Source organism: Nyctereutes procyonoides, unplaced genomic scaffold (genome assembly GCF_905146905.1).
Source record: "Nyctereutes procyonoides isolate TBG_1078 unplaced genomic scaffold, NYPRO_anot_genome, whole genome shotgun sequence".
In the NCBI taxonomy this organism is placed as follows: domain Eukaryota; kingdom Metazoa; phylum Chordata; class Mammalia; order Carnivora; family Canidae; genus Nyctereutes; species Nyctereutes procyonoides.
The window spans coordinates 44,481,068-44,495,399 of NW_026575049.1; the positions used below are offsets into that span (position 1 = coordinate 44,481,068).

The following is a 14,332-nucleotide window of genomic DNA, read 5'->3' on the forward strand; positions in this document are numbered from 1 at the left end:
AAAAAAAAAAAAGGTCTGTTTTAGACATGTTAAAGTTGTGATGGTTCTGGACATTCAGTAGATACAGTACAATGTGTTAAGTGCTCCAATAGGAGTATAGTCATGGTTTTGGAGGAATATGGAAAATATGTCCTAAATCTTTTTTGGGGAAGTTCAAGTCAAAAATACTTTTTTGTAGTCTTTTTCTCTAAATTTCCTTAGCATACATGTGCTTTCCTCTGATATGGCATTAATCCTATTATACTGTAAATTCTGATTTGTTTGTTCAGGACTTCCCTAGACCCATTGAGGGATGAGGTTGTAGGTTTTTATTTGTTTTCCTTGTTTTTTTGGTTTCCTTTTTAAAGGAGGGGTGGTGCAGAAGGAGAGGGAAAGAAAGAATCTTAAGCAGGCTTCATGCCCCACACAGGGCATGATCACACAACCCTGAGACCTGAGCCAGAATTAAGAGTTGGATGCTTAAATGACTGAGCCACCTAGGCACCCTACAAATTATTTCTCTAAATCACACAATTTCTGAGCTACATTGTCATGTAAAAAAGCATAGTGTGGAGTAGTATGCATAGTATGCTAAAGTGAAAAATATTTTAACATGTCATTTTGCACATGTGCAAATACATTATGTACCAAAAATTCCTAAAAGGGGAATTATTTATATAGAAGCTATATGTATTTGTAATGTTAGATTTTGTGTAATTGTTCTTCAGAAATATTGTATCAATTTATACTGTCCCCAGTGATGTATAAGAATGGTAAATTATATATACAGCTTTCTGATCTTTGCCAATGTGAGGTTAAAAGTGATATCTTGGTATTTTAATTTGTGAGATTGACTGTCTTTAAATCTGTTTAAAAGCCATTTCTGTGAAATATCCATATTCTTTGCTAGTTTTTCTATTAGGGTATTTCTTTTCCTTTTTTATTTACAGAAATTATTCTAATATTAGGGAAGTTAGCCCTTTGTAATATGGGTAGCAAACTTTTTTGTTAATATACAAAAGAAGCAATAAATAGGTAGCTAGTACCTATTATATTGGACAACACAGGCCTAGAAGTAGTCTACATAATTTGCCTATGACCCATATTTTCTTAGAACAATGATTACCAAAGGGATAGGATGGGCTATGTCTTTTTGGAAAAGCATGTTTAATATTGTAGTTTTATGTTTGGAAAACAAAAAGTTTCATAAAGTGAGGTTTTTAAAAAGTAAAGCTTGATGAAAATTCTTTTAGCTGGTGAGGCAAAGTTAAAAATAATTGAAAATGTATCTAAGAATATTGTTAATTTTCAAATGTCATTGATTGTTGTGAAGAATCACAAAACTGTTTTAAACTGAATGTCTTGGTATCATTCCCATTTTTTCTACTAGGTTACCACCAAAGAACATGATTTTGGTCTAGGGGCTCCAGTTTCTGAAGCTGAAAAATACCAGAATACTCTCCAGCTAGAACAAGAAGTGAGAAATCAAGATAAATTCATCTCTGCACTGAAATTACAGGTTACATTTAATTTCTGTATTTCCCTGAATTATTTTGGAATGGGCCTATTTTAAAAAAGAAGATGAATAATAAATACTAATTCAGTGCTCACTGAAATCTTATGGGTCTAAAATCATTCCATTTTTATCTTACCCATTTTGATACATGCAGATTCAGATACATATGAGTGCAAACTGCATGGCAAGTGTTGTATCCAGTGCTTTTAAGTACATAATCTTTCTTGATTCCAACCTCGTGAAGTAGTGATGTGATTTTATCTTTTAGACATGGGAGCTGAAGTTCCAAGAGGCTATAGAATTATAATATTTGACTAACAAGTGACGGAGCTAAGTTGGATTTGTCTGAACTCCCAAGTTAGCTAGAATTTGAACCCAGTTGTCTGAACTCCAAGTTCAGTATTGTCTGTTCTCCTAGTGGCTGACCTGTGGTAAGGCTCTTAAAAGGAACTTCTCTTCTCTAGGAAGATAGAGTAGACTCCCTTTATGCACCCCACTAAGCACAACTAAAAATGCTGAACGTTTTGTTATAAAACAAACATAAGGACATTCTGAAAGGTGGGCAGAAGAAGGAAGACTGGCTAGGGACCTCAGTATATAGTAAGTGACTTGTTAGTGAATTCCTGGGTTTTCCTTTTGCTCCGTGTATCTCAGACAGTGCTGGAAAAACTGACATCTAGAAACAATGGATGCATGCAAGAAAAGTTCTCAGAGGAGGCATTCCTACAGCTAAAGGACTAGGAAGGGGGCAGCCTAGCAATGTAGACCACTTTTTTTTTTATGCTTTACGTTTTTATAATTTATATACATTTTTAATTTGGAAACAATCTCAAATTTATCTAAAAGTTGCAATTATGGAAGAAAGAATATCCCCTCACCCTACCATTTGAGAGTAAGTTATAGACCTAATGTCCTGATATCCCTAACATTTGAGTGGCTATTTCTGTAAATAAGTACACTCTCCTATAAGATCACAATACAATCTGGTAAAATCAGGAAATGAACTTTAGTACATTGCTGCCAGCTAGTCCTCTGACCCTATTCAAGTTTTTGCCAGTTGTCCCATAATGTCCTCAATCACAAAAAGATCTAGTCCAGCATCACACGTTGTGTTTAGTTATTGTGTCCCTTTATCTCCTTCATTCTGGAACATTCTTCTTTGATTTTTATGACCATGACACTTTGAAGAATACAGGCCAATTATTTTGTAGAATGACCACTGATTTGGGTTTGCTATGATTATCTTTATGTTACGAACCTTTGGCTCATAACATATGTGGTAGCCAGCCTTCAAATTGGCGCCACCCTCTTTACTCCCACTTTAATATAGTCTCCCTGCACATGGTACCAAAATTGATCTTTATGACCAAGAGCATAGAGCAGAAGTGATTAAGTGAGAAACAAGCTTCCATGTTGTGAGCAGCTCTGTGGATAATAGGCCCACGTGAAAAGGAGCTCAAGTAGTCAGTAACCAGTGAGAAACTGAGGCCTGCCAACTGTGATGGTGAGCTTGGAAGTGTATTTGCCAGCCCCACTTAAACCTTGCCAGAATGACTGTCACCCTAACTGACTCCTTTCACCTAGTGAAAGACCTTAAACCAGAATCACCAAATTAAGCCACTCCCAGATCCCTAATCCCAGGACACTGTGACATAATAAGTGTTGGCTTAAGGTACAAAATGAATACAGACAGGAATATCACAAAAGTGATGATGGATTCTTTTCATTGCATCCTATCAAGTAGCACACAATTTCATTTTGTCCCATTACAAATGATCTTTATTTGGATCCCTCGATTAAAGTGTTAACTTCTGGGCTTTTCCCTGGTGAAGTTCCTCTTGTTCTCTTTTAATTATTTTTTATTTTTAATTTTTTATATTGAAGTATAGTTGACGCACAGCACAGTGTTACATTAGTTTCAGGTGTACAGCATAGTGATTTGACAAGTCTATATGTTACACTGTGCTCACCACAAGTATAACTGCCATCTGTTACCATACAGTGCTAATATGATATCATTGAGTATATTCCCTATCTTTTAGCCTTCATCTTCATGACTTACTCATTCTGTAACTGGAAGGCTGTACCTCTCACTCCTCCTCACCCTTTTTTCCCATCCTCCTACCCTCTGGCAACCATCATTTTGTTCTCTGTATTTATGGGTCTGTTTCTAATGCAGACGATTTTTGGACAGTAACTGGCTGTTCAGATACCATGAAAAAAGCTATAGCCCCACTCCTGCTGGCAAAGGCTGAGTAAAAAGCCTAGACTTCCACCCTTTTCAGGCTGTGACAGAGAATCCCAACCATACCTCATGCCCCATCCTCTAAGCCCCCTATCCCATCAAGGTTGTATCAAAGAGAAATGCTGGGTGGGAAGTCAAGACCTTAATGCTCACCAGGCAATAAGTATCCCCCAACCCCATAGTGTTGGCAAAGACCACATGGGGATCCTAGATAACCACCCTCACCCAGAATAAGGAGGTGTCCCCTTTCCTTTTTGTTGAGCTGGTGTCAGAGGGGACCTCATACAGAGTCAGGACTTTTACCATCTCCTAGCAATAACAAGTCCACCCACCCACAGTAGTGGTGAAAGATACATGGGAGCAGAAACAAGGTATCTGTATTCTATCTGCCTGTGGTAGTATTAGCAGAGGCCTGGTGGGGACCTGAACTCCCATCCCTGCCTAGCAGTAACGACGAAACCAGCCCTCCCCAGGTATCAACAGAGGCCTAAGAGAGAAATTGGACTTCCACCTACACCTAGCAATAAGAAGATAGCATCTCCCATTTTTAGTTTGAACTAAAGTCACAGGAAGTGTGACAAGAAGCCTACTAAAACTCAAGAGCATATCTCAATGAAAAAAATCACTTCTTATCTCAAGAAGCAGGAATATCTCCACCTTGATGAGCAAAGACAACCAAGAGATGCCAACACAGAGATGTCTCACAGGATTAGAGATTGTCTCACAAGGATTTTAAATCAGTTACCATATAAATGCTTTAAGCAATTCTGAGTGTGTTTGAAACAAACGCAAAACTAGAAAATCTCATCAAATAAATAAAAGATATAAAGAAGAACCAAGCGAAAATTTTGGAAGCAACAAAGTTGTTCTTCAATAGATGAATAGATAAGCAAATTGTGTTATATCTGTACAATGGAATATTATTTGTTGGTAAAAAGAAATGAGCTATCAGGCCACAAAAAAGACATAAAGGAAACTTGAAAGCAAATTGCTAGGTGAAAAAAAAAATCTGAGGTTACATACTCTGTGATTCCAACTATATGACCTGGAAAAGGCAAAACATAGAGACATTAGTAAGATCACTTATTGCCAGGGATTTGGAGGAAGGAAGGGTGAGCCGGGTGAATGGAGCACAGGTGTTTTAGGGCAATGAAACTATTCTATATTGTGTATGTTACAGTAATGGTAGATACATGTTACTATGCATTTGTCAAAACCCACAGAATCTACCACCCAAAGAGTAAACCCTAATATAAACTCCAGACTTAAGTTAATGTGTCAGTGATCATTAATGGTAGCGAATGTACTAAACTAATACCATTCATAACTTAAGATGGGAAACTGTGTGTTGGGTGGGGAAAAAGGGTATTGGGAACTCTGTACTTCCTGATCAATTTTTTTTGTAAACTTAAAACTGCTCTAAAATAAAGTCTAGGGGTGCCTGGTGGCTCAATCAGTTAAGCATCTCCCTTCAGTTCAGACTATAATCCCAGGGTCCTAGGATTGAGCCCCACATCTGGCTCCCTGCTCAGCAGGGAGTCTGCTTCTCCCTCTCCCTGCTCATGTGCACATGCATGCTCTCTCTGCCTCAAACAAATAAAATCCTTTTAAAAAAGTCAAATCTATTAAAAATGTATTGGAGAAAATATTTCCAAATCATATATCTGATTAGGGATTAATATTGAGAACATATATAAAGAACTTTACAACTCAGCAATCAAAAAGCAAAACAACCCAATTCAAAAGTGGACAAAGGACTTGAATAGGCATTTTTTCAAAGATACACAAATGGCAAATAAGCACATGAAAAGATGGTCAACATCATCATCCATTGAGGAAATGCAAATCAAAACCACAATGAGGTATCACTTCGTACCTATTAGGATGTCTGTTATCAAACAAAGTAACAAGTCCAGGTGAGGTGGTCTAGAAACTGGAGCCTTTGTGACTTGCTAGTGGGAGTGTAAAATGGTGTAGCCATGGTGAAATAAAGTTTGGCAGTTCCTGTAAAAGTTAAATATAGAATTACCCTATGATCCAGGTATTCCACTCCTAGGTATATCTCCAAAAGATTAAAAATAGGAATTTAGATACTTGTACACTGACGTTCTAACAGCATGATTTTTAATGGCCAAAAAAGGTGGAAGCAACCCAAATGTCCATCAATAGGTGCTTAATAAGATGTGGTGGGTACATATGATGGAATATTATTCAGCCTTAAAAAAAAGACTAAAATTCTGATACAAAACTACAACATGGATGAGACTTGGAAATATTATCCTAAGTGAAATAGGCCAGGAACAGGGACTAGGCAAATTCATAGAGAGTTATTGTTTCATGGGTACAGACTTTGAGATGATAAAGTTCTGGAAATGGATGTGGGATGGTTGTACAACATTGTGGATGTAGTGGATGTACTTAATGCCACCAAATCGTGTACTTAAAAATGGTTATTAGAATGATAAATTGTGTTTTACCACAATGAAAAAAACTTTACAATAACTGAAATTAAAAACTCAGTGTTCTCAAACAACAGGTTGGAAAGAAGAGAGAAATGAATTGGTTAACATGAGAATAGGAAAATAGAAATAATGTAAACTGAAAAAGTATAATAAAATGGGAAGAGTCATTCTCTTTGAGTTCAAAGCTTAATGTATAACTACAGTAGTTAAGACTGTATGATATTACTAGAGGGATAGATATAGGTCGGTGATAGAGAATAGAAAATCCAAAAATAGCCTTCTACAAGTACAGCCAAAGGTTATTGACAGAAGTGGAAATGAGTTTGATGCAGAAAAGATAGTCTTTTCAACAAATGGTACTGAAACAATTGGATATCTTTTAGGGAAGAAAAATGAACCTAGACCTAAACCTCACACCTTGGGCAGCCCTGGTGGCTCCGCGGTTTGGTGCCGCCTTCAGCCCGGGGCATGATCCTGGAGACCCTGAATCGAGTCCCACGTCGGGCTCCCTGCATAGAGACTGCTTCTCTCTCTCTCTCTCTCTCTCTCTCTCTCTCTCTCTCTCTCGTCTCTGTCTCTCATGAATGAATAAATAAAATCTTAAAAAAAAAAGGAAAGAAAATAAACCTCACACCTTATACAAAATTTACAAAAATTAATTCAAAATGGATCATAGGTTTAAAATGTAAAACAGAGAACTATGGAACTTTTATAGGGTAACAGACAATCTTCAGGACTTTGGGCTTGGTGAAGAGTTGTTAGATGTGACACCGAAAGCATGATTCATAAAAGAAAAATTGATAATTTGGACTTCATTAAAATTTAAATCTTTTGCTTTGTGAAAGACTCTATTAACAGGATGAAAGAATAAGCTATAAACCTTATTTTTGCCAGAAGAATTATGTGTATCATATGTAGGATATATGAAGAATTCTTAAAACTCAGTAGTAAAAATCAACAACCCAATTAGAAAATGAACAAAAGACATAAGGAAATATTTCATAGAAGGATATATGTTGATAAGCACATAAAAAGATGTTCATTTTTTCTAAACGTAGGGAAATGTAAATTAAGATCAAGATGAAATAACAATACACACCTATAAGAACAGTTAAGATTAAAAATAGTGACAATATCCATTGCTGGCAAGGATAAGGAGAAACCACATCACTCATACGTTCATGGTAGGAATGGGAAATGGTGCACCGCTCCAGAAAATAGTTCTTATAAACTAAACATACCATACAACCCAACAATTGCACTCCCAGGTATTTATTCCAGAGAAATGAAAACTTATGTCCACTCAAAACCCTGTATATGATTGTTCATAGGAGCTTTATTTGTCATAAAGAATGGAAACAGGGCAGCCCCGGTGGCCCAGCGGTTTAGGCCTGCCTTTGGCCCAGGGCCTGATCCTGGAGACCCGGGATCGAGTCCCGTGTTGGGCTCCCTGCTTGGAGCCTGCTTCTCCCTCAGCCTGTGTCTCTGCCTCTCTTTCTCTCTCTGTGTCTCTTGTGAATAAATAAATAAAATCTTAAAAAAAAAAAAAGAATGGAAACACCTACAATTTCCCTTAATTGGTGAGTGACTAGACAAACTGGTAATCTGTACCATGGAATGTTACTCAACAACAAAAGAATGAACTATAGATCTGTGTAACTTGGATAGATCTCGTGGTATTATGCTGAGTGAAAAAGCCAATGTCAGAAGATCACATACCCTGATCTTTATCACGTGATCTTATTTATATAACATTCCTGAGAAGACAAAATTAAAGAGATTAGTGGTTGCTAAGAGTTAAGGATGGGGAGGGGGGAGGATGTGACTATAAAAGGGTAATAGGAGTGCAATCTTTGTGGTGATAAAATAATGTATCTTAGTTCTACAGCAGTCTGTACATGGGATCACATTGTAACAATGCCAAATCTCTGAGTTTGAGATTGTACTATAATTATTTAAGATATAACTATTGGGGAAAGTGGGTTAAGGGCCCAGGGGACCTTTTTGTATACTTTGCAACTTCCTGTGAATCTTCTGGTTATTTCAAAATAAGTTTTTTTAAAAGCTATTTTTGAGGACCTGTCATCTGCCAGAAATTTTACTTGAACTTTTTTTATGTGACTACAACCCTGCAAGTTGTAGGTATTCTGTCTACTTAACAGATGAAGGTCAAGAGGCTTCCATTTATTTTTTCTGAAGTTAGAGGCATGCATCTCTTAGGATCAAGAAAATATGGTAAATTGTCCAGGGTTAAGTAATTGGCGAAGAACTACAACAGAATTTGAACCTATCTGCCTAATTCCAAAGCCTACATCCTTTCTACCACTTGAAACTGCCTCTTCTAAAGTACTTGTTGGAGTTCAGTAGAAGTAGGGCTTGCTTGATGTTAGAAGTGAGGAGACTGTTTCTTTGTTTTATTTATTCATTTAAAAATAATTTGAGCGTTATATGCTAGATACATAGTAAATGATACAGAAATGAGAGGTGTGGGATGCCTGGGTGGCTCAGTGGTTGGGCGCCTGCCTTCGGCTCAGGTTGCAATCCCGGAGTCGGGGATCAAGTCCTGTATCAGGCTCCCTGTGGGGAGCCTGCTTCTGCCTCTGCCTGTGTCTTTGCCTCTCTCAGTCTGTGTCTCTCATGAATAAATAAATAAAATATTAAAAAAAAGAAATTAGAGGTGTGTTAATACTGAAGTTGGAGACAATCCCTTTAAAGCTTAGAATTTAGTGGAAGGGACAGGGAGTTAAATAATATATGTTATAAAATACCAAGATTAAACTGTGTAAGAGGCTTAATGGTACTACAAAGTGGAGGAGCATTTAGCCTCTCCTGGTACAATGGAAGGTTAGCAAACATTTTTAGTATGCTCTTATTGCTCAGAAATGTGGCACTATAGAAGCCATAAATAAAGATAAAAAGACATATAGATAGATAAGTTGAAGTTTATGTTTATCCCACATCCTATAGTTTTTTTTAAATTTTTATTTATTTATGATAGGGAGAGAGAGAGAGAGAGAGGCAGAGACACAGGCAGAGGGAGAAGCAGGCTCCATGCACCGGGAGCCCAACGTGGGATTTGATCCCGGGTCTCCAGGATCACGCCCTGGGCCAAAGGCAGGCGCCAAACCACCGCACCACCCAGGGATCCCCCACATCCTATAGGTTTAAAAAAGATACAAGTAGTAAAAATAACTTAGGTAATAAGAATAGGGGAAGATAAACTTTGTGAAAGCATGAGACAAGAATAGCAGACAGGAGATCATTGCACACAGGTTCTGTGCTAGTTGCTAGAGGTAGGTTACAGATAGGCTTTAAAATTCCCTGAGACCAGGGCAAAAAAGGAAATTTTAGTTAATTCACCACAGGGATGCCTGGGTGGCTCAGCAGTTAAGTGACTGCCTTCAGCTCAGGGCGTGATGCTGGAGTTCCCGGATCGAGTCCCACATTGGGCTCCCTGCATGGAACCTGCTTCTCCCTCTGTTTGTGTCTGTGTCTCTCATGAATGAATAAACAAAATCTTAAAAAAAAAGTAATTTATCATAAATCCTGACACATAATTATGTTCAATGAGTCTAATATATTTTTTTCCTTTAAAGGCATTTGGATACCTCCATAATAGAAAAGGCCCCTTTCTTCATCCGTTGATGAAGTTTGATAGTGGGCTGGGAAGGAAAGCTGTGGTTTGATAGTGGGCTGGGAAGGAAAGCTGTGGTCCTCCAATTTAGTCAGCAAATACTTGATTGATTTGGTATTTAGCTTAGTCAAGTAAGTTACTGATATGTTCAAAAGAACTTTTTTTTAAAGAGTTAACATATTTTGGTAACAATTAGAAATTTAATTCTAAAGAACATCTAATTGATATAAATTATTAAAATTAGTAATTTCAAGACTGATTTATCTTGTGAAGATATAAATATTTGGCTATTTTTCTAATAGTTTTATTTGAAAATCAAAACTTAATAGTAATTGTTTATTATAAATTGTCTTAGAAGATGTAGCTATAAACCTTTAAATTTTCTTTTAATATATTTTTTCAGATAGGTATTACATTCACATGGTGCAAATTTTGGAAAGTGAAAAAATGTATATACTTAGGTTTCCTTCCAAGGAAATAAATCTCCCTTCCTGATTCCAGTTATCTAATTGTTCTCCTCAGAGGAAATCAAGGGAAATATTTTAATATGATTTTTTTTTCTAATTACAACAGATTGAAGATCTCAAACAGACAAATCATGACTTGGAAGAATATGTTAGGAAACTCTTGGATAGTAAGGAGGTGGTAAGCAGTCAAGTAGATGATTTAACCAGCCACAATGAGCATCTTTGTAAAGAATTGATTAAAATTGACCAACTAGCAGAGCAACTAGAAAAAGAGAAAAATTTTGTGGTGGATACTGCTGACAAAGAACTTGAAGAAGCAAAGGTATTACATTTACCACTAATAGGAATTTTTATTGTTGTAACTGACATATAGCATTATATTAGCTCGAGGTGTACAACATGATTATTTCTATATATTGTGAAATGATCACTGCAGTAATTCTAGTTAGCATTGGACTACTGATCAGGATTTTAATTCTACTTTAAACATCATGTAAGTGCAATGGAAAAAGTGACATTCTCGTATCATTTCAAAGTTTTTGAGGTTTGACATTACATTTAAATGTCTACCTAAGGATTAAAATATATTGTACTGCACATTTTATTTCTTTTAAAAGTTTTTGCTCAAAAAATTTCTTAAGTAAGATGTAGTCATGGTAAAAATTTCAGGCAATAGAAATGTTCTGTAGATGTGGTATATATGTATACAATGGAATATGTTTGATTGCTCAACCATCGAACAGAATGAAATCTAGCCATTTACAAGGACGTGGATGGGGCTCAGAAATGTGGCATTATGTATTATGCTAAGTGTATTATGCTAAGCAAAATAAGTCAGAGACATATACCATATGATTTCACTAATACATGGAATTTAGGAAATAAAACAAATGAACATATGGGAAGGGTGGGGGGAAAGAGGGGAAAGTAAACCATAAGACATTCTTAACAATAGAGAATAAACAGGGTTGTTGAGAGATGTGGGTGGGGCATAGGCTAAACGGGTGATGGATGTCAAGGAGGGCACTTGTTATGATGAGCCCTGGGTGTTACATGTGAGTGATGAATCACTAAATTCTAATCCTGAAACCAATAATACACTATATATTAGTTAGCTAACTAGAATTTAATAAAAATTTGGAAGAAAAACAGGAATGTTCTGTATATAGGACATATCTCTCCCTTCCTAATTCTCTCTCTTGCATAGATACCTACCAACAGATAGATAATACATACATTTCCATCCTTTTTTTCTATTTTCACAAAACACAGTTTATTTCACATTATATTTTTTATTTAAAAAATTTTTTAGATTTTATGTATTTATTCATGAGAGAGAGAGAGAGAGGCAGAGACATAGGCAGAGGGAGAAGCAGACTCCCTACGGGGATCCCAATGCAGGACTCCATCCTTGGACCCTGGGATCATACCCTGAGCCAAAGGCAGATGCTCAACCACTGAGCCACCCAGGCATCCCTATTTCACACTTTAAAAGGTTTTGTTTTTTTTTTTAAAGGTTTTTTAATCAAAGTTTTACGTTTCTGTGTATTAAAATGTGTTAGTCTCCACTGCCTCTGAGTTTTATTTCTTTGAGGTTCTCCCCCTTTTAAAAAATCTGAATAGACTTTAATTTTAGAGCAGTTTTGGCAACATTTTAGCAAAATTAAGCAGTAGGTAAAGAGATTTCCCATATGCCTCCTGTCCCTGAATATGGACAGCCTTCCTATTAACAAAGTTACAGACCATCACATCCTGTTCACTAGAAGTGAGTCACTAAGTCTGTACCACTCTTAAGGAGAAGGAAATTAAACTCCATCTTTTGAATTAAGGAATATCAAATCTTATGGACATATTTTATAACCACCAGAACTATATACCGTCTTTTATCTGCTCATTGTAAATTTTTTTTATCATGTATATCTTACTAATACAGTATTTCTCAGCTAACTGAACATAATTTTTTGAACGAAACAGAATTGCAATTTGGCCATTACTAGTTTCTTCATACAATTTATATTTTGAGTAATATAAGGGCTATTATTGGACTGGATCTTTGGTAATTCTTGTCATTACTGTTACATTTACATATGATTCATCAATCAAAAATATTTCAAAATTTAGCATGTGGAAGATGAAGTGTAAAGGCTATTTAAGTTTTTCATCCTCTCCCACCCCATGCTTATCCCTTTGTCTCCCTTGCTTTATTTTTTCTTTTTTTTTTTAAATTTTTTTAAATTTATTTATTTATGATAGTCACACAGAGAGAGAGAGAGAGAGGCAGAGACATAGGCAGAGGGAGAAGCAGGCTCCATGCACCAGGAGCCCGATATGGGATTCGATCCCGGGTCTCCAGGATCGCACCCTGAGCCAAAGGCAGGCACCAAACCGCTGCGCCACCCAGGGATCCCTCTTGCTTTATTTTTTCTATAGCACTTTCCAACTACTGCCTCCTTACTATTTTTTGGAATTTAGCAGACATTCCTTTGCTTTAGGACATTTGCTATAGCTATATCTTCTGCCTGGAATGTTCTTCCAGATTTTTATATGGTTGACCCCTTTCTCTGTGCCCACAGGTCTCCTTTTAACGAGGACTTATCTGATAACCCTATTTAAAATTCCAGTCTGTTCCTTCATAAACACTTCCAATATCTTAACTCTGTTCTTTTTTTCCCCCAATGTACTATAGAATTTGTTAGGTTTTTATTTTTTTAAGATTTTATTTATTGATTCATGAGAGACAGAGAGCAGAGACACAGGCAGTGGGAAGAGAAGGAGGTTTCATGCAGGGAGCCCGATGTGGGACTTGATCCTGGACTCCGAGATCTTGCCCTGAGCTGAAGGGAAGATGCTCAACCACTGAACCACCCAGGCATCCCTTTTAGATTTATTTTTTACTGTCTGCCCAGCTGGAATGTAAGGTCCCCAAAGGCAGAGATCTTTGGTGGTTTTTTTTTTTCACTTTTTTATCTCATTTGCCTAGAACAGATGTGAATGTTCATTATGTATTTTTTTGAATAAGGTAGTAACTGTCATATATTTTACCTATTTTATTTTTCTCTTTTCAACTAGAATGTAAGTTCTACGAGGTCAGAGGTTTTCTTCTTTTTTTTTTTAATTTAAATTCATTTAGTTAACATGTATTACTGGTTTCAGAGGTAGAGGTCAGTGATTCATCAGTTTTATATAACACCCAGTGCTTGTTACATCGCATGCCCTCCTTAATGCCCATCACCCTGTTATCCCATCCCCCTACCCCCCTCCCCTCCAGCAACCCTCAGTTTGTTTCCTATGGTTAAGAGGGTTAAGAGTCTCTTACAGTTTTTCTCCTTCTCTGATTACATCTTGTTTTATTTTTCCCTCCCTTCCATTATGCTCCTCTGTTTTGTTTCTTAAATTCCACACGAGTGAAATCAAAAGACAGTTGTCTTTCTGATTGACTTATTTCGCTTAGCATAATATCCTCTAGTTCTATCCATGTTGTTGGAAATGGCAAGATTTCATTTTTGATGGCTTAGTAGTACTCCATTGTATGTGTATATATGTATACACACACACACATTACATCCTTATCCATTCATCTGGACATCTGAGCTCTTCCCGTAGTTTGACTATTGTGGGCATTGCTGCTATAAACATTGGGGTGCAGATGGAGGGCATAGGTTTTTTGTCTGTTTTATTCCCTGCTATCCCCAGCACAATGTCAGGCACACAGTAGGTTCTCATTAATCATTTGTCAAATAAATGAAAACACTGAGTTAGCATCTTTTTATTTGGACCAGTTGTAATTTTGTTTTTCGGAATGAAATTAGCATTGTTTTTTATGTCTGCAAAAGTAATATATGTTTATTATAAAAATTTCCTTGTGGAAGCGTGAAATGAAGAAAATAACATTTATTGTAATCACATCTTGCTATAATTAGGCATAATCTTATCTTCCTCAGTTTACATATTACTGCTTATGTTCCATCTGTATCTAGGATATGTGTGTATAAATTTCTTTTTCATAGCAATGTGTCAGATAAAATTTTT

General features: G+C 36.5%; 1 protein-coding gene across 1 annotated transcript in view; it reads left to right on the top strand.

Moving 5' to 3' along the window:
* Positions 1–14,332, top strand: part of TSGA10 (testis specific 10) — a 123,061-nt gene that overhangs the window by 1,832 nt on the left and 106,897 nt on the right. Inside the window, exons 2-3 of the mRNA XM_055327980.1 lie at positions 1,370–1,498; positions 10,410–10,625. Coding sequence (XP_055183955.1) covers positions 1,370–1,498; positions 10,410–10,625 — 345 coding nt within the window. The remainder of the gene's footprint in view (positions 1–1,369; positions 1,499–10,409; positions 10,626–14,332) is intronic.